Source organism: Saccopteryx leptura, chromosome 4 (assembly GCF_036850995.1).
Source record: "Saccopteryx leptura isolate mSacLep1 chromosome 4, mSacLep1_pri_phased_curated, whole genome shotgun sequence".
Taxonomy (NCBI): domain Eukaryota; kingdom Metazoa; phylum Chordata; class Mammalia; order Chiroptera; family Emballonuridae; genus Saccopteryx; species Saccopteryx leptura.
In genome coordinates, this window is record NC_089506.1 from 109,966,874 (window position 1) to 109,987,166 (window position 20,293).

The following is a 20,293-nucleotide window of genomic DNA, read 5'->3' on the forward strand; positions in this document are numbered from 1 at the left end:
GCCCTAACGCCAGGACCCTAGTGTTTCCCTGGTTCTCATCCTTCCCCGGGTTTGGTTATTCAGCTATCACATCCTGGCCCTAACGCCAGGACCCTAGTGTTTCCCTGGTTCTCATCCTTCCCTGGGTTTGGTTATTCAGCTATCACATCCTGGCCCTAACACCAGGACCCTAGTGTTTCCCTGGTTCCCATCCTTCCCTGGGTTTGGTTATTCAGCTATCACATCCTGGCCCTAACGCCAGGACCCTAGTGTTTCCCTGGGTCTCATCCTTCCCTGGGTTTGGTTATTCAGCTCTTTGTTTGGTTCCAAAACCTGCTCCAGTGTCAGTGTTTGTCCAGTGACAGATTCACTCTCTCTCTTTTTCTCCTTCCTAAGTAAGCCAGTCTGAGGTGGCAGTGATGGTATAACTTAAACAAGGACTTGAAAGATAATCTAGACCACCCGCTCATTTTATGACAATAAACCCTGAAGTTTAGGAAAGCTACATGGCTTATCTATGTCACATAAAAGAGAGAGTTGATTCTAAAACTGAAGTTTCAACTCATAGACCAACACTGTATTAGAAAAGAAAAAAGAGTTAACTCTAAATAGCTGAGTATTAAAGTGGTAGAACACTTATAATACAAATTTCAAAGAAACGAAATCCAGATTACAACAAGCACCACTGGTTGAATTAACACTCTCCAGAGTCAAAAGATCAATGACTCTCCCCGTAACATACCTTTAAAACATAAAGTGGGCGCTTCTCATATGAGGATCCAATGTAGATTTTCTCAACCATGTCAGGATAGCGCTCAGTTATAACATCTATCCAAGAATAGATCTATCAAAGTGGAAATAAGCAGTCAGTTACAGAGCAAGTTCGAGGCATTTTCCTGACCAAAGGAAGCAGACAACTTCTTCAAGGGCAGGAGAGCCCTCTAAAATCTCTGTATGTAGAAAAAATGAGGAATTAAAACACTTGGGGCAAGGTGTTTCTGCTGTTTAGGAAAAATAAATAAAATTAAAGTTTTGAAAAGTATTAAGGTTTAGAGAAAGAGTAGAAAAGAACTGGAGAAACTTATGACAAAGTAGGAAAAGTTTGTCTTTAAAGTATGTCTCCTAAGAGTTCTTTTTAAAGGCTTATCATATTGAATCCATGCTTATGTGTGTGAAATCCTCTTTTCCGTTCATTCACAAGTTCACTTTTATATGGCACTTTTTTTTTAAAATTCACTCTTTAAGAGTTATCTAAGGAAGCTCTAGGTACTGTCTTTGCACAGGATAAAAGGCAGTGCCATTACTTCCTGCCAGAGACCTGTGTGTTCACAACAAAGTCTGTGAAATGATGAGAGGCAAAGGTGGAGACAAGCTGGAGGAAAAAGTTCTCTTCTACCTTGAGAAGGAGTTTGATTCTGGATCTGTCCCTGAGATGAAAGTATAGAGGTATGTGAGATTCTGTCAAGATTATGGTGCAAGGACAAATAAATAAATTCCAGGTCTGACTTCAGGCTAGCATCATCCACTTCAAAGAAGGTGTTGCTAACCAACTGTTGGCCTTACTTCTGGAGACTTTTCTAGAGGTAATTTCAAGTAGAAATCCTAGCTGATTGGAACTTGAGTACCATGTACCCTGCATGCTCTTAGTAACCAGGGTGAGTGGTACATGTGAATGGTCGTCCTCTGCTGGGAATTCAGATACTCCTGGGAGGCCTCCCTGCCAAGTCCCGATGCTGCACTGTCTGAGTGTGGGGGATTTAGTCATCAGGGACTTCCTCAGTGGGCCTCTGCTTACTGTGTTGCCCTAGTAAGGAATGAATAAACCTGAGAGAACAGCTACATACAACTATAATATTTTGAGTTCCAGTGGATTTCCTCCACCAGGGGGTGCTGTGTTGATGAAGGCAGCTTGCCAGAAGCCTTGGTTCATTTCACAATGCCACCTAGGGTAATGAAGGTAGCATCCTTTGAGAAACTCTCTTCTTTTGCCATTCGTTTTAAGAAGTATTTTTGGCCATTTGCTTTTCTCCCTCTAGTGTATTATAAAGATTTCCCACTGAGGGTCAGTGACAAATAAACATGTTCTGCCCGCCCTGAGTTGCGGCTGAGAGAGGGATCAGTGCTGAAGGGGAAGGCGGATGTGGAGGGGATTTCTGAGAGCGAGATTACCGTGGTTCTTATGAACCCTCCTAGACAGGATTGGGGGTGGGAGGGAGGAGAGGCCCAAAATATTTCCTGGAATGTCATTGTTATGAATTGTGTTCTCCCCACAAAATGCTATGTTGAAGCCCATAACTTCCAGTACCTTAAAATGTGACTATATTTAGAGACAAGGCCTTTAAAGAGGTGATGAAGTTTAAACAAGGCCATTAGTGTGGGTCCTAATCCTTCTAAGAAGTGGAGATTGAGACATACAGAGGCTCAAGGATGTGCACACAGGGAAAAGGCCATGTGAGGACACAGCAAGAAGGCCGCCATCTACAAGTCAAGGAGAGACGCCTCAGGGGACAGAAATGCTGCTGATACTTTGATTGTCAGCATCCAGCCTCCAGAACCGTGAGACGATCAAGTTCTGTTCTGTAAGCCCCAGAGGGTGGTACTTTGTTATGGCAGACTAACACAGTGTTTGGCAAGCTAATATAGTCATGTATTTTTTCCTCCTCCTCTCTTACGTGTTTCCAACTGTTTCCTAGGGATAGAGTAAGAAAAAATAGCTTTTTTGAACAAAATAATTTAAAAATATTTTAAAAATGTTTAAAAATACTTCCAGTAAAGGCAGTTCCCTCTTCCTACTGAACTCAGCACAGCAGTGGTGTACTTCTCTCCTCTCTTCCTACCTGGCCTCTCAACTCTGGGCACCATGTTTGCTTAGGCACTTATGCCGTCTAGGTAAGATAGGCAGAAGCAAGGGAGGAGAAGAAAAGGAGGGAGATGCCGTTCCAAGGCCCCTGTCAATCAGCCAGGCATGTTGATTCTAGAAACAGACTGGGTTCTGGTTTAACTAACTGCAAAGGGAGAGATGCTTTTGAAGATTAAATGGAAAGTTGAGTTTTATTATTTGTCTTAAATGTCTTAAAAACATGGATATAGTTCTTACTAGTTTCTGGGCACATAGCCCAAGATGATAAAAATACTTATATTAAACAATGTAGCAGCATACTCTTACCAAAGAATAAAAGGCACCAAAGGTTTTTATTCCTTGGAGAACACTATGTAACAAAGAAAGTCCTCCAAGGGCTTTACCTCTTCAACTACAGATGTGGAGAAATGAGTGTTATGTGAAACTGATGTCAACTGAATACTGAGATTTGCCTCACGCTCCTTCTAGAAAAATTGGAACCTGTTAAGTACTGAAAGAAAAAAATTAATTTCTGTAAGATTAAAACACAGATATCATCATCAACAACACCATCCATTTAATAGGTTCCTAAAGGGACGAAAATAGACTTATTTATAGTGTACTAAATGTAAGTGAATAAATTTATTTAATTCACTGAGATAATGTGGCAATTATTCAATCAGAGTAGAATTAAGGTTATGGTCCAAAAGGACATGATTAGACTGTTAATTTATTTTGTGGCAGTTTCAATAAAAAGGCCCTATGTTTTATATTCTGCTATTCTGTGGCATGCAGTGGTACTCCTAACAGTTTACCAATATGGCAGTTTACCAATATGATACACTCTTCCCTGGGAAGATGTCTACAAAAGGATGAATTGCCACTGTATGATCAACCTACGTGTGATATTTTTTACCCTCTTCCACCAATTATGAGGCTTTAATAATTTCCTCTCGCTGAAATACAAATGCTGGTTAAATGAAAATCGTAATTTGGGAGAGAAAGGTGTTGGCTTACTTCATTTAGTGAGTGATAATTTTCATAGTATGTGGAGGAGGCCCGGGGGCTGACTGTGCCGTTGGAAGTCTGCTGGCGGATAAGATCTTCCACATCGTCCATCAAGATTCTAGGTGATGAAACAGAGGGTGAGCTTTCCAAACAGGGCTCTTATTTTCCCACACGGCCACGGCAGCCATACACGTAGGTATGAGGGAAAGAAATCACTAAGACATCTAACAAGCCAAAGTTCACCAAGGTGAAGAAAACAGCACTTCACATTGCAATGAGCTGAGATTTCCCAACCATCTTGTAGAGCCCACACAGGCGCTGGAAAGTGACGCCTATGGGGTATGTGTTTGGGACCTCCCAAATCTTACCCTTTCTCCACTATTATCAACATTTCTAGATTGTTTATCAGTGTCTTTTATGTGAACATATAGATTAGTGGATAACTTCTTCCAATCCAGAGTAAAAGTGTTATTTTACTTTCAGTTAAAAAACCGAGGAGGAGAAGAAAGCCTCTCGGTGGTGTTTTTCATATGACAACCGTTGACCCATAGCAGATGTTCTGTGTAGTCAATGGTAATCAAATCTCTAGAGAAGGGGAAACACAGGAAAAGGGAAGGCATAGGAAAGTTGTCTTATTTAATGTCCCTTGAGAAGTGCCACACTGTTAAACATTTAAACTAAATTAAGCCATCTCATTGTCTGAGATGAGTTGAAAGTTAGGTATCATTTTTTAATAAAGGGTTTGTTACTTTTACTTAGGCCAATAAATAAAAGCCAAGGCTTTAGCATCAGAAGGGCTGAGTTCAGCTCCTAGCTTTACAATGTTACAATGTTAATTTAGCTGACTGATCTTGAGAAATACATTTGTAGGTTTGAAAAACGTTTTCATCTGCATAATGAGGAGAGTATTTACCTCACAGGGTTAAATAAGGAAAGTGATACAATGTATGAAAAGGCTCAGCATAGTACATAGAAGGCAGTAAACACCTAGAACATATTAATTATCATAGATTATTCTCCAAAGGTTGCTCACTGATAACATAGATCATGGCCTCCAGGAACCACAAGGGCAACAGGAGGACACTGTCATTTGGGCAACAGATACAGAGAGAAGATGTTGGATGGAAGGTTCCAAAAAGAAGAGGGTGTGGACTCTGAGCAGAAATTGCATTTGACATATTTTAGTCTAGAGCCAGACATTCAGGAATATTTATTGAACTTATGAAGGAAACAAAATCCTCTTTACCAGCTGTTTTTTCTAGAGATACTGCAAAGTGTACTAAAGTGAACGACAATTTTGCTCCCCAAGTCTGGGTAGAGAGTAGAGGAACTATAAGAAGCTATATTGTTAGATCATTGAGTCTGTCATTTTTTTTTTTTTTTCCTGAAGCCGGAAATGGGGAGAGACAGACAGACTCCCGCATGCGCCCGACCGGGATCCACCCGGCACGCCCACCAGGGGGCGATGCTCTGCCCCTCCGGGGCGTCGCTCTGTTGCGACCAGAGCCACTCTAGCACCTGGGGCAGAGGCCAAGGAGCCATCCCCAGCGCCCGGGCCATCTTTGCTCCAATGGAGCTGCGGGAGGGGAAGAGAGAGACAGAGAGGAAGGAGAGGGGGAGGGGTGGAGAAGCAGATGGGTGCTTCTCCTGTGTGCCCTGGCCGGGAATCGAACCCGGGACTTCTGCACGCCAGGCCGACGCTCTACCACTGAGCCAACCGGCCAGGGCCTGAGTCTATCATTTTGAGATACGGAGTGAGGTCATGAGAGGTTAAACCTCTGGTTTGAGGTCAGAGCCAGACACTTGGACTTTATCACCAGTTCATCTGGGAGATGTCCATGTTGCCATGTTTAATAGAAAAGTATTTATTTTTCCAAGAAGCAATTATATCATCTGCAAGTCAAATGCATCATAGGTGCTTATAATAGTTGTTTAAAAATTACTGAATGATGCTTACCTGAATGAAATTTTGCTTTCTTGTAAATGGGCTTTCACGTGGATTATATCAGATGCATTCACAAAAAATTGGACTTCTTTTTCCCTTTCAATAAATTCAGCTACTACTGGTTGCCAGAGAACAATCTGCAGTTTCAAGGGGAAAAATTGAGAAAACAGAAATGATTGTTCATATCATTCTCATCTGTCGCTAAAGTCACAAAAGTGTGTCTACAAGGGAAACAAAAAGATACTTTCTGGCCATTGGTCCTCATTCATACACATGGCATTGTAAACATTTATAAAAGCAGGGAGCTAGTTTTATTCTTCTCTATAACCTCAGTTGCTAAAGAGGGCCCAATAAATATAGTAGGTACTCAATAAATATTTGATGAAACAAAGAATGAATTAGTGAATAAATATGTTTATGGCCCAACTGTCTAAAACTGGATATGTATGTTAGATGTTTGGAAGGAAAATAACACTTTGTCTAGAAAGTTGATTAAATAGTGACTTTCTTTAATACAAAATCCACGTTCTTGATGTTACCAGCATGCCAGTGTTCCTTTCCTTTAATGGAATTATGGGCTTTAGGAAATACTTTTCAAAATTATTTACATTTCCCCCCTATTTTACTGCACTTTTTTCAAAACACTTTCATGCTTATGTCCTTTGATAATTATAGTAACAGTTGGGTATAGATCAAGCAAGTGTCATTATTTTCTCTATTCAGATGAAGGAATGAAGGCCCATTACTAGCTTGTCTGAAACCACACATTTAGGAGTGGCAGCTCAAGAATGAAACTCTCGATCTCTAATGCTCCCTCTGCTGGTATCTCCTCTGTTCATGAAGTGTTGGCTGTGAACATCCTCTGATCAACTTTTGTGCTGAGAGAAGCAGAGTTGACTGACCTCCCCAGCCACTGTGGCTCTTGATCCACCAGAGGCTGAGGCCAGCAGAGATTGAGTACCATAGGTATATCAAAGCAGATCCACTCCTGCCAGATCAGAGTCTCCTCTTACATGTGACTTTGGCGTAAGGACTCACCATTGGTCCAGCCGAAGCTTCATTTGAACTGCCCAGAGCTGCACTGTGATCTGAGGGTGCACCCTGCCATCTCCAGTGCCCTCTTCTTCATCCTTCATAAGCAACCCCCTCCCACCCCCCAGTGAATCTCTCCCATCTGTAATATGGTCTGCTTCTTGGAGAACCCTAACTGACAAACAAGGAGCCATCAATTTTCTACCCTGAACCTGACCAGGTGGTGGCACAGTGAATATAGAGTGTTGAACTGGGATGCAGAGGACCCAGGTTTGAAACCCTGAGGTCGCCAGCTTGAGTGCGGGCTCACTGGCTTGAGCACAGGGTTGCTGGCTTGAGTGCGGAGTCTCTGGCTTGAGCATGGGATCACAGATGTGACCCCATGGTTGCTGGATCTACCCCAAGGTCACTGACTTGAGCAAGGGGTTACTTACTCTACTGTAGCCCCCCAGTCAAGGCACATATGAGAAAGCAATCCATGAACAACTAAGATGCTGCAACAAAGAATTGATGCTTCTCATCTCTCTCTCTTCCTGTCTGTCTGTTCCTATCTGTCCCTCTCTCTGACTCTATGTCTCTGTCAAAAAAATAAATTCTACCTTAATATTTTATAACTCTTATTAGTTTTCCACACCATGGGCATTCTGGGGAGATGGATCCTAGGCATGAAAATTTTAATACATTTTTCTTTGTATTTTTGATGTTTGTTTCTTGGTTAAAAACCATTATTTTATAAGCAAAGTTCTATTGGCCTTCTGTTCTTGCAGCATCTTTGTAAGTACACACTTCTAATCTCAAGGTACTATTTTGCGAGTGGCTGAAAAACCAATAGTACAAATGAAGAAGGTTTGATTTGGGGAACCAGCAAAATTATGTGATTATGGGAAGGGGCAGAAGGCTATACGAAGAGGAGTTTATACCAGCTATATGTAACTTGGATAACATATAGGAGAGGACATGGCACACAATACTTCTACAAATAAAACCAATATAAAAATAAATGAGGGGGAAATTACCTCATATGTTGTAGTAAGATTCTGCAGAATTTGAACTTGCCCAGAGGTTCTAGGACGAGCAGATAAAACCTGGCCACTGGGGGAAAATAAAACAGGATTCTGATGGTAAATAAAAGGCTAAAATGAGATAAATTATACTCGGAGGGGCTCTGAGATAATTATAGGAAGAAAACAAAATGTTAAAAGGAAAGAGGGTCTTGCTACAGACAGGTGATGTTAAAAAGAAAACATATACTCCCTCATTTTTCTCTGCTTCTAAACAATTGCAAAATTAACAGGTCTCCGCAATGGGAGTCCAGTTTACAGTGTGCTTACTTCATTCTTAGTATGTGTGTGTGTTTAAAAATTAAATATTTGGTGCATAGGGAATATTTATGCTAACATTAGCTTATTATATAATAAAATTAATGCCTGCAAAGCCACTACTTCAATAGCAATGGGTGTAACAAGATCACTACATAACAGAAGCCAGGTGGCAGTGCTTAACCACCAGTTAACAAATTGAACACAATTATTTTAATAAGCAGCAAGGACAGAGAGATAGCCAGAGAGGAACGTGTTCTCCAAAAAGCAATAGTTAAAGAAAACATAGAGTTCTTAGGGGCAAGATAGATGGGCAGCCAACAAAGGTATTTCTCAATCTTTATAATAAAAATAAATCAAGAATGGATAATGAGTGAGGTTAAGAACAACTATCGCAATCCATTGCCCAATTTCCAGACCTCAGCCAGTTCTTAGAACCAGAATCTCTGGCCTGAAGGAGGAGTCAGGTCCCCACCAGGGGAGACCCTGCAACAGTATAGAAAGGATATATGATCACGATTACCTCAGTTCTTTCCCAAAGGGACCCGTGGCAATTTACTCAGGAAACTCTGCACATTGGGGAAAAGGAAGTATGCATGCATTTTTATGTCTTTTGGATTCGGGGTCCAAGTTAACTTTGAAACATGGAGATCTGGAGTCCTAGTCCAAGTATAGCTCATAGTAAATACAACGGGTCCATGGATCCCCCCATGATAATTTCTCTGGTCTCCAAATATATATTGAAATGGACATTCCTGGTAGGTGGCACAATCCCATATGGGTCCTTTGCCTATAAAGTATGAGCTATCATCGTGGGAAAGGCCTAAAGGTGAAACCGTCTACCACCCCACTCTCAGCCAAGACAGAAAAATTAAAAAAAAAAATGCATCTGGGCGAGGATGGCAGATAGTGACTCCCATCAGATCCACTTTCAATTCACCAGTCTGGCTCCCACTAAAACCAGAAGGGGCTTAGAGGATGACAATGAACAATCAAACTCAACCAAGTAAAAGCCCCAGTTGTAATGACTGTGCTCAATTGGTATATTTGCTGAACAGAGTCTTAGTATGAAAACATTGAGATAACCCAACATAATCTCTCCATACTTAGGTGTACAGCATTCAGCTACTGAGCTGGCCACCCTTATCAGAAACAGCCACATGTCCCTGAAAGAAACACCAGCATATATGTATTTAGAGTCTTGCTTCCATGTAAATTAACTTTCCCACTAGCAGCAGTAATAGAGTCGAAAGGGAGCTAGCCTTTATGGATATCTCCGTTCACTATATCAGTGTCATCACGTGAATGCACCATGAATCAGATGAGCCAGAAGTGGCGAGTGCATTGGTGGTCTTGGGAACACACATGTGCTTGCAAGGGTGGGAGATAAAGACTTCAAAGATTCAGGCCCCGCCATTCTAGGGACAGATTAAGTGCCTAGTGGTCTGGGATAGGATGGGAAATCCCTTTCAAATTGAAGGACAAACGATTGTACCTCAACCTCCCATGCTAAAGAGGGGAGCACAATTCTTGGTAGGTTTCTTGGGTTCTGAATATGCCTAACTTGGAAATACTGCTTCAATCCATATATTGGTTGAGATAAAAGATTACCATTTTGTGAGATGCCCAGAGCAGAAAGGTTCAGACTGTGGTGCAAGGGACCTGACACTTGAGCAAAGTGGCCTGGCTTACCCCATGGGATTAGAGGCATCTTTTGGTGGGCATTTGGAGGATTTGGCATGCCTCAGTAGAAGAATCACAATGTAGGCACCTAGAGCAAGGCCATGACATCTGCAGTGGAGAATCATACACTTTTTCAAAAAATGTTCCTGGCAGCTACTGGGTCCTAATAGAGATAGAATGCCTGACCACGGGATAACAAGTGGTCACGGGGCCAGTCTCACCCATTATGAGTTGGGGTCTGTCATAGTCACTGTGGCAGGTAGAACAGTCTCTATGTCCTGTTCTCTAGAACCATTGAATCTGGTACCTTACATGGTCAAAGTGACTTTGTAAAGGTGGCTAAATTAAAGATTTTGAGATGGCGAGATTATGTTGGATTATCTCAATGTTTTCAGAAAGATCCTTTAAAATAAAAAAGGGAGACAGAGGGAGATTTGATCTATGAAGAAGTCAGAGTGATTCAATGTGACTAGGTCTCAGTTTGTCTTTGCTGGCTTTGAGGATGGAGAAGAGGCCATCAACTAAGAATTGAGAGTGGCATCTAGAAGTGGGAAAAAGCAAGGAAATGGATTCTTTCCTAAAGCCTCCAGGAAAGAACACAGCCCTGGCCGACACCTTGATTTTAGCCCAATGAGACTCATTTTTAATTTTTGGGATACAAAAATGCAATGTGGGCCCTGGCTGGTTGGCTCAGTGGTAGAACGTCGGCCTGGTGTGCGGGAGTCCCAGGTTCAATTCCCGGCCAGGGCACACAGGAGAGGCACCCATTTGCTTCTCCATCCCTCCCCCTCTCCTTCCTCTCTGTCTCTCTCTTCTCCTCCCGCAGCCAAGGCTCCATTGGAGCAAAGTTGGCCCGGGCGCTGAGGATGGCTCTGTGGCCTCTGCCTCAGGCGCTAGAATGGCTCTGGTTGCAATAGAGCAACGCCCCAGATGGGCAGAACATTGCCCCCTGGTGGGCATGCCGGGTGGATCCCAGTCGGGCGCATGCGGGAGTCCATCTGCCTGCCTCCCCATTTCCAACTTCAGGAAAAAAAATGTAATGTGATAAGTTTGTGTGGTGTAAAGTCAATAATTTGTGGTCATTTGTTATAGCAACAATAGGAAACTAATATACTTATGTTTTCGTGAGGTTGGGTGGACCCACTTACCGTCCATCATAAAATATAAGTTGTATGTCTGGGATAATCCACAAGCAGGGCCAGGGCACACAAGTGAGGTGCATGAGCAAGTGGCCCAGATCCATCCACTGTTATCACACTAGCACTTCTCTCTGAATTCAACTATATACTAATAGTCACATGTATAGGTCCCTTATGACCAGTAGTGGGAGAATGTGATAGCCATATAATGTACCTGTCTGATTTCCAACTGCAAGATGTGTAACTGATCGAAGGCTCCAGCACCTTGCTTGAAATCTGTCCCTGGGTTAGTGCTAAGGCCATATTTCCCACTGGCCACTCCCAGCTAATAACTGACCATGGTGGGCAATTAAGGCAGTCTCACTCTTGAAAGATGGGAGACTCTTCTGATGAATGGCCTTAGCTCCAGGACCATCTATTAGCTTTTCAAAAACTTTCCTAGAAGTGCAGGGCAATCTGAGACTTTCCCTACTCCACTTTTCCCTCCCTCCATTCCCCACAGAGGTGAATCCTGTACTGCAGTCTCACGACTCTCTCAATTTCTCTTACCCCCTTCCCATTTTTTCCTCTCAAGAATTTTTTTCAACACATCTTTTGCATTTTGGTGTCTGCCTTTTGGAGGGTCAGAACTAATACAAGTTGGAAAAGAGGAAGGCTGATATGTGAATGGTCAGCTTCATCTGTGTGGGTGCACAGAGAAGTAGACTGGAAGCTTCATCTGTGTGGGTGCACAGAGAAGTAGACTGGAAGCTTCATCTGTGTGGGTGCACAGAGAAGTAGACTGGAGGCTTCATCTGTGTGGGTGCACAGAGAAGTAGACTGGAAGCTTCATCTGTGTGGGTGCACAGAGAAGTAGACTGGAGGCTTCATCTGTGTGGGTGCACAGAGAAGTAGACTGGAGGCTTCATCTGTGTGGGTGCACAGAGAAGTAGACTGGAGGCTTCATCTGTGTGGGTGCACAGAGAAGTAGACTGGAGGCTTCATCTGTGTGGGTGCACAGAGAAGTAGACTGGAGGCTTCATCTGTGTGGGTGCACAGAGAAGTAGACTGGAGGCTTCATCTGTGTGGGTGCACATAGAAGTAGACTGGAGGCTTCATCTGTGTGGGTGCACAGAGAAGTAGACTGGAGGCTTCATCTGTGTGGGTGCACATAGAAGTAGACTGGAGGCTTCATCTGTGTGGGTGCACAGAGAAGTAGACTGGAGGCTTCATCTGTGTGGATGCACATAGAAGTAGACTGGAAGCTTCATCTGTGTGGGTGCACAGAGAAGTAGACTGGAAGCTTCATCTGTGTGGGTGCACAGAGAAGTAGACTGGAGCTGCACTGTAGACTTAGGAGTGCTCTGAAAGACAGCTGTGAGGGTCCTGTTCTCAAACAGAACTTTAGGCAGGACATCTCATCATATCCTTTGTGTGAAAAAGAACTTATACAAGTTAGGCTATACATAGAGTCCATGAACAGTGGCAAATGGCTTTGACTGGCCAAGAATCTGGAAGGAACTATATTGGTAGATTAATGGAAAAAATATTTGAGGAAAGGGCATATACATTATATGGAGCTATGGAAGTCAGAAGAGAGTGTGAGAAAGATCTTTGTATCACATGGTAATGCCTATCAGGGAGCAACCACAGCAGTGTAGTCATTAAACAACCATGTAAATAAAATAACTTGACCAGTCGGTATTAGCCAACCTCTGTCAATGGTCACCTTAGTGCTGGCACAAGGGGCACATGAACAGAATAGTCACGAGGGCAGAGCTGAAGCTCTTCATGGTCCCCAGCATGATCTCTTTCTTGCCAAGATTAATCTAGCTATTGTTGCTTCCAAATGGCCCACTTGCCAGCAAGAGGCCAAACCTGAGCCTTCAATCAGCACCAGTCTTTGGGGAGACCAGCCAACCACCTGGTGACAAAGTGACTACATTCATCCCCTTCCTCTCTGGATCTGGGTTTGCCTCCTCTGCCTGCAAGACCTCAGTCAGCATCACCATACAAGGGCTTACTTAGTATTTGACCCACAGACACAGGATCCCACATACAACTGTGTCAGATCAAGGGAGCCACTTTCAAAGGAGGTGCCGAAATAGGCACATTACCGTGGGATCCCCTGGGCATATCACATACCACACCACTCGGAACCTGCTAGTCTGATGCAGCAATTAGAATAGCTTTTTGAAGGATCAGAAAGGGAGAGTAAACACTTTAAATTAATAATATATATATTACTGTGTCTCCACGAGGTAAAATTCATGATTCCAGTAACCAAGTTGGAGTGGCTCTATTTACCATCATTCTGAGTAACCCATGTGGGGAAATTTTGCTTTCAATATACAAACATGGGTTCTGTAAGTTTAAAAGTTTTGGCTCCCAGCCTGACCTGTGGTGGCGCAGTGGATAAAACCTGGGCCCTGGCTGTTGGCTCAGTGGTAGAGCATCGGCCTGGCGTGCAGGAGTCCCAAGTTCAATTCCCGGCCAGGGCACACAGGAGAAGCACCCATCTGCTTCTCCACCCCTCCCCCTCTCCTTCCTCTATGTCTCTCTCTTCCCCTCCTGCAGCCATTGGAGCAAAGTTGGCCCGGGCGCTGAGGATGGCTCTATGGCCTCTGCCTCAGGCGCTAGAATGGCTCTGGTTGCAATAGAGCAACGCCCCAGATGGGCAGAGCATTGCCCCCTGGTGGGCATGCCGGGTGGATCCTGGTCAGGCGCATGCGAGAGTCTGTCTGACTGCCTCCCCATTTCCAACTTCAGAAAAATTAAAAAAAAAAGCGTTAACCTGGAAACGCTGAGGTTGCTGGTTTGAAACCCTGGGCTTGCCTGGTCAAGACACATATGGGAGTTGATGCTTCCTGCTCCTCCTCCCTTCTCTTTCCCTCTCTAAAGTGAATAAATAAAAAATATATAAAAAAAATTTTTTGGCTTCCAGAGTAAAAAATGTTTTCACAAGCAATATAGCTAGAATGCTATTAAACTGAAAGTTCTTGCTGCTACCGTTATTGCAGTCTCCTATGCCAAGAGATCATCAGGAGGGAGAGGAGTTACCTCGCTAGAAGGGGCAATTGACCTTGGTCATCAGGGTTGCACTCAACCAGTGAAGGTGGCAGGGGAGAGTATGATTGGCATGCAGTAATAAGCTTAGGCGTTCTGTGATATTCCCTTGTCCAGTTTCGATATATTTATATACTGACAAATGCAGTAGCCATGGCCCAAAAGGGCATGGTGATTGGGGTCTGAAACCCTTGAGAGCTGAGGGCCTGTGTCATCTTACCAGGTAAGCCACCTAAGCCAGGATAGCTGCTAATGAGTGGAAAACAATGGATGGTAGAAAAGGGGACTGATGAGTATTGACTACTGTTTTAAGAGTAGCTATCGCTGTAGGGACTGTAGTTAGTCTCACTAAAGTTCCTCTTGTATGTTTCTTTCAGGAAAAGAGACCAACCAGAATCCCAGAGCAGGCACTCCCAAAGCTTCTTTTATGAAGCAGACTGATCTGAGTAGCACAAGTGTGACTATACAGTAGATGCCGTGTGTGCTGCCCAGGTGCCCTCCAAGAATGAGCTCTCATTTTCCCAACTTCTGGGAATGTTGGCAGCTCTCAGCCAAGTTTCTTTTTTTTTTTTTTTTTTTTTTTTTTTTTTTTTTTTTTTTTTTTTTTTTTTTTTTTTTTTTGATTTTTTTTTTTTTTATTATTTTTTTTTATATAATTTTATTTTTTTAATGGGGTGACATCAATAAATCAGGATACATATATTCAAAGATAACAAGTCCAGGTTATCTTGTCGTTCAATTATGTTGCATACCCACCACCCAAAGTCAGATTGTCCTCTGTCACCTTCTATCTTGTTTTCTTTGTGCCCCTCCCCACCCCCTATCCCTCTCCCATTCCCCCCTCCCCCCCCCCGTAACCACCACACTCTTGTAAATGTCTCTTAGTTTCACTATTATGTCCCACCTACGTATGGAATAATACAGTTTCTGCTTTTTTCTGATTTACTTATTTCGCTTCGTATCATGTTATCAAGATCCCACCATTTTGCTGTAAATGTTCCGATGTCATCATTTCTTATGGCTGAGTAGTATTCCATAGTGTATATGTGCCACATCTTCTTTATCCAGTCATCTATTGATGGGCTTTTTGGTTGTTTCCATGTCCTGGCCACTGTGAACAATGCTGCAATAAACATGGGGCTGCATGTGTCTTTACGTATCAATGTTTCTGAGTTTTGGGGATATATACCCAGTAGAGGGATTGCTGGGTCATAAGGTAGTTCTATTTTCAGTTTTTTGAGGAACCACCATACTTTCTTCCATAATGGTTGTACTACTTTACATTCCCACCAACAGTGTATGAGGGTTCCTTTTTCTCCACAGCCTCTCCAACATTTTCAGCCAAGTTTCTTTCTAGGAATTTCCCTTGATTGAAGATGCCCATGTTGCTCTTTCTCAGCTACAGTTTATATCCAAATAAATAGAGGTCACAAAGGCATACCTTTTTCCCCCAATTAGGGACAACCTGCAAGGATGACCTAGCTTTCGCGCTTCCTGTGGGTGTAGCTGAGGCCTTTGTTGTGCCTGCATCACAATCAATTTCTCTCCTGCTCAGTTCTTTCCTTCATTCCCCCAGATAGGTTCGTCCTGAGATCACTTTCCAGCATAATTCCTACGTGTAAAACTCTATCTCAGAGTCTGTGTCCTGGGAAACAAACCCACAACATACACAAATGCCTACTATGTGAGATAAAACAGGAAAAGCACCATATGAATGCTCCACAAATACTCTGCTGCACAGGTGCAAAGTCAGAAGTTATTTCTGGCTGTGGCAGTCAGAGAATGGAGACATTCTGAGATGGATTTTTGAGATAGGCAGGGTTTGATAGGTGAAAGGGAAATTACTGACATATAACAAAAATAGATTTTTGATAAATGAATTAGAGATAAAAAATAGTCTAAATGCTGATGCATTAATAGAAAAATTGAATCAGAGCTCAAAGAATGGCAAGTGGTCCAGGTGGGCAGGAATACCATGCTTGTGTTGAGAGGTACCAGAAAATACAACCGGGGTGAATAGGCAGGCTAGGACCTGATTACTGAGGATCTTGAATGCTGGTGTCAGGATTATGAGCCTTATTTACAAGGTAGTTGGGAACCATTTGGGGAGTTTGAGCAAAAAAGAATGACAAACTCAAAGCTCTCTTTGATATGAAGTATAAAGAAGTGGGGATTCATGTAAATTAATCAGTATAATTTTACAGTGAATTCCTAACAAGTTAACAGCAAAATATGATACCTTACAAAGCAATGAGTTCTTCGTTATTCAGAGGTTAAATTTTAATTTCACGTGAAAGAGGTCTGGTATTGACTAGAAGATAAGATGCTTAAGCATTTTTTCTAATGTATTTTACCCAGGCATTCCAGGGAAAGGACTAATGAGAAAGATCCAGGTGTATGTTTGAAGAGGGGTGAGCTGTTATTCTTCTATAAACAAAGATAGAGACATTTGAATAATACCTTGGTTGGACACACATTCTAGATTCTGAATTGAGATTGTTTGCATTTAACATGATTATCAATGACTCAAAAGTAGGCCAAAAAGCCATTATAATTTTCTAACTTTTCATGCAAAGGTAGGGAAAGATTACCCTTCCACATAGACACGAAAAATAGACATTAAAAAATAAATCTCATCTCAGTTACATGATTTAATCAGAAACCACTTAAAAATAAAAGCAGGCTTGCATCACAACTAGAATAGTACATGCATAGTGAAATAAGTCACTTTACACAAAAGCTAAGCTGAGCCTCGAGAGGACAAGGAACAAGTAGCACATCCAGGGGTGCACCTCTCCAGACCTGAGCTTTTAATACCTCAGCAACATTGCCCTGTTGCTTCCCCTCTACGAACACAATTATGTGCATCATGGTCTGTCTCCTATGATTTACAGAAGGTTCACATCAGCCTCTGTTTTGAAAGATTATTTTTGAATTTAAAAAGCTGAGGAGATGCCACTGAACATAGCCCAAGGTTGCAATTCTCTTTTATGCATGACAGCATTTTCAGTCCACTGGTGCCTGCTCTTTCAGGTGAAAATAATAGTGTCTCAGTGGGAAGCTAAGTGAAGGAAAGGAACTAAACTGGTCTTTAGGTGGCAGGTAGAATAGGAAGTCAACAGAAGGAACACTTCCTGTGGTCTACAAATAATTCACAAGCTCTCATCAACCCTTCTCTACTCTCAAATTCCTTTGCCTTTTTTTATTCCTATTTTTTTCTCACTTTCTGATTTCAAATAAATAGCCTTATGTAATCATAACACAATGCAATTGATGAGTCTGTTTACCGGATTCTTGCCAGTATTTTATATGTATCCTTTCCGGTGTTTGGTCTTTAAAAGCAAGTGAATATGGAGACTTTTTGTCATTGTCTTTGTCTTTGGTATATGGCCTTTATGTCTTCACAACTTTTTTTTGTTCTCACTCCAGGTCATTTCACTGATGAGATCGATCACAATGGGCCTCCAAATCAGCCCCTAAGAGATTGCCGTAACAGAAAGTGTTATCAGAAAAGTGATGATGACAAGAAAACAATTGAAAGAAGTGCTTGAGGAAAATCCAGATCATTTGCTTCTTCAAGAAGAAATTATATTCTCGCCTCCAGAAATAATTTATCAAAGTCTGTCACTGTGAATGAAATTAGATTTCTCTTCTTAGCTTCAGTAACCAGCCATTCTTGGGAAAACAGTGTTCAGAATTACGTGATCCAAAAAAACTTTTTTCCTCACAGTAGGAAGAGTTGGTAATGTGTTTCTAGTGGAAGTCGGGGACAGAAATCAGATAGATTTCTTTCTGTTCACAAAACTGCAGCCCCCCCCCCCCCCCCACACACACATAAGTTACCATCACAGTAGACACAAATTATTATGTATTTTTGATATTATTTAGTTAAAATATAGTCATGGTCTTATTTTTCTCTTCAAGCACAGGTTTCAGTAGACTTGAAAGTATACGCTGAAGCAAAAAATAGTAAGAAAAACCATTCATGAAGGAATTCTCTCATTCATTTTTTCACTATTTTCTTCCTTTCTGTTTTCTTTATTTGCCTAATATTTAGTCCCAGCATACTGTTATTTGCTTATTAATTCTGAAGACACATGATAAAACTTTTGGTTTATGTTACCAGTGGTTGTCTTCTCAAGGAGTTTGTTTCATTATGTGATCAGATGTCTGTCTGTGAACCAGCTGTGAGGGCCGCTGGGCTGGTGCTGCTGCTTCTTTTGGAGCTGCTATTGGTGAAGACCATTAGACTGCACCTCGCGCCCTGGCCTCTCTCCACCCTGCAGTACAGACTATCTTCTCCACAAACTTGCAAATCTGACATCCCTTCAAATTGGCTCTCTTCTTCATTTCTAGGGTTTTCAGAGGCAACGGTATGCAATGAAAAGAATGGAAAGGAGGTTAAAGTAGGTTTGAATACACATTCTACACATATTTTATTTTGGACAAATGATGTCTTCTTCCAAAGCTCAGGTTTCTTCTTGATAATATATCAACAGAGACTCCTAGAGGGTAGGATACAGGCACTTAAGGAGGTCACATTTCTAAGTGCCTAGCCCAGGGAATGGGACAACACAGGTGCTAAATGTGCATGCGCTTCTTCTTCTCTGTTAATGACAGCATCGCTGTCTACAGCACCAGGTTGAACACATTGTATCAGTTTTTCTCCTTTCCTTTCCCTTGCATTTAATGAAAGCCAATGACCAAATTATGGGATATTAGAATTGGCAAGGACCTTAGAAATCATAATCATCTGGCCTATTGATCAAACATAGAGAAATAAATCACTGCTTTTTTTTTTTTTTTTTTTTTTTTTTTTTTTTAACAATTTGACTCCTCTGTCACTTCGATAAGAGTCATTTGATGATGAAGTTTGTTGTTTGGCAACTGACAATCATATTGAGCGGAAAAGAATCAACCATCTGTAGTTAGTACAGTGATGATGTGTAAACCCAGCTTCAGGCTTACTAGTAAAGCTCTACTGTTTTAAATGTTTTTTATGACTCAGAAAAGTTTTCTGGTAGAATTTTCCCTGTCCCTAGAGTGCCCCTTCTCTCTTTGCCACTTATTAACATGGGGAGAAGAATCTGTCTCAGAAGTAATTGGAGAAGAAAAGGATCATATTTAGAAACAAAACAAAGGAAAAAACATAAGATAATTCCAAAGGAAACAATAGCAATTTTGAAAAACTTAAACATTAGTTAGTGAGTCAATTACAATATTACACTAGCCAGGAACTATTTTCACCGCATATTATATATGCTAGTGGATGTGTTCATTTGCATTCTTCTAAGTGATTTAGAGTAGAAAATCTTAAAGGAATCAATCTATGAAGAAAAATAAGACTTAGATACATTCATGTGTCTGTTCTTATAACACAGCTCTTCTTTTTGTATTCCATGCTGAATACTTATGCACAATCCAACCCTTTATTTGATATCTTGACACTTTTCTCCCTCCTATGTTTCACATACCAGAAGAAAATAAGCAATCTATAGTTAATATATATGTGTTAGTGTGTAAATAATTACTTTTTATAAAAGTTTTTTTTTAATCTTCATAAACACTGAATATACATATCCAGGGTCCTCCTGATAATAAAACTAAAGCCATATAAGAAAAAAAAAGGCCCTAAATCTAGTGAGATCTATTTGTCAGGGAAACATTGAAAGTTTCTGAAAGAGCTGACCTTCAAACTTTAACACTTGCTCCCCGGCCTAGTGCACTGCCTGGATTCTATGTGGGGTACAAGTGGGGAAATGGCCCGCCAGCCTCAAGGATTCCATTTGGTTACCTCTGAGATGTGAAGACATGCTGCTCACAGAAGAGGACCGTGGCTACAAAGACTCCAAAGCTGTGAAACTTCATCCCAACAGTGATTTTCAGAAAAAGAAAATTCTGTGAAGAAAAGAGCCCTGATCACTGGTTACCTAAGAGCCTTCTTTACACACTGGTTAAAATATAATGGCATGTTTCCTCTCCTTTCTGTAATCAATCAATTTAGCTTGCATTTCCCCTCTTAAAAAGAAGTATGATGAGAGTTGTTGTCTTTAGTTGAGACAACCTAGAAAATGATTAACTTCTCGGGAAAGATGAGGCCAAGAGTAAAAATACTGTAATGCAGCAGGAGCGTAGGGACATGTTGGGTTTGCTGGAGAGCCATAGCTGTAGATCACTGACTAATGGATCACAGCCATGCTGAGGGGGTCTCCAGTGGAGTGCTGAAAAGGTCTTTCCTTGCTTCTTTCTACACATTTTAAATTCAGATAAAGACATAGAAGGTAAGTTTCTCAAATTTGTGGCT

General features: G+C 41.7%; 1 protein-coding gene across 1 annotated transcript in view; it reads right to left on the minus strand.

The window, feature by feature from the left end:
• CPB2 (carboxypeptidase B2) overlaps positions 1 to 19,991 on the minus strand; it is a 41,423-nt gene extending 21,432 nt beyond the window's left edge. The window contains exons 1-5 of the mRNA XM_066380973.1: positions 19,784 to 19,991; positions 7,820 to 7,895; positions 5,784 to 5,908; positions 3,836 to 3,944; positions 722 to 823 (exon numbers count right to left, since the gene is read on the minus strand). Of these exons, the coding sequence (XP_066237070.1) occupies positions 722 to 823; positions 3,836 to 3,944; positions 5,784 to 5,908; positions 7,820 to 7,895; positions 19,784 to 19,857 (486 nt within the window). The 5' untranslated portion in view covers positions 19,858 to 19,991. The remainder of the gene's footprint in view (positions 1 to 721; positions 824 to 3,835; positions 3,945 to 5,783; positions 5,909 to 7,819; positions 7,896 to 19,783) is intronic.
• Between the last annotated feature and the right edge of the window lie 302 nt (positions 19,992 to 20,293).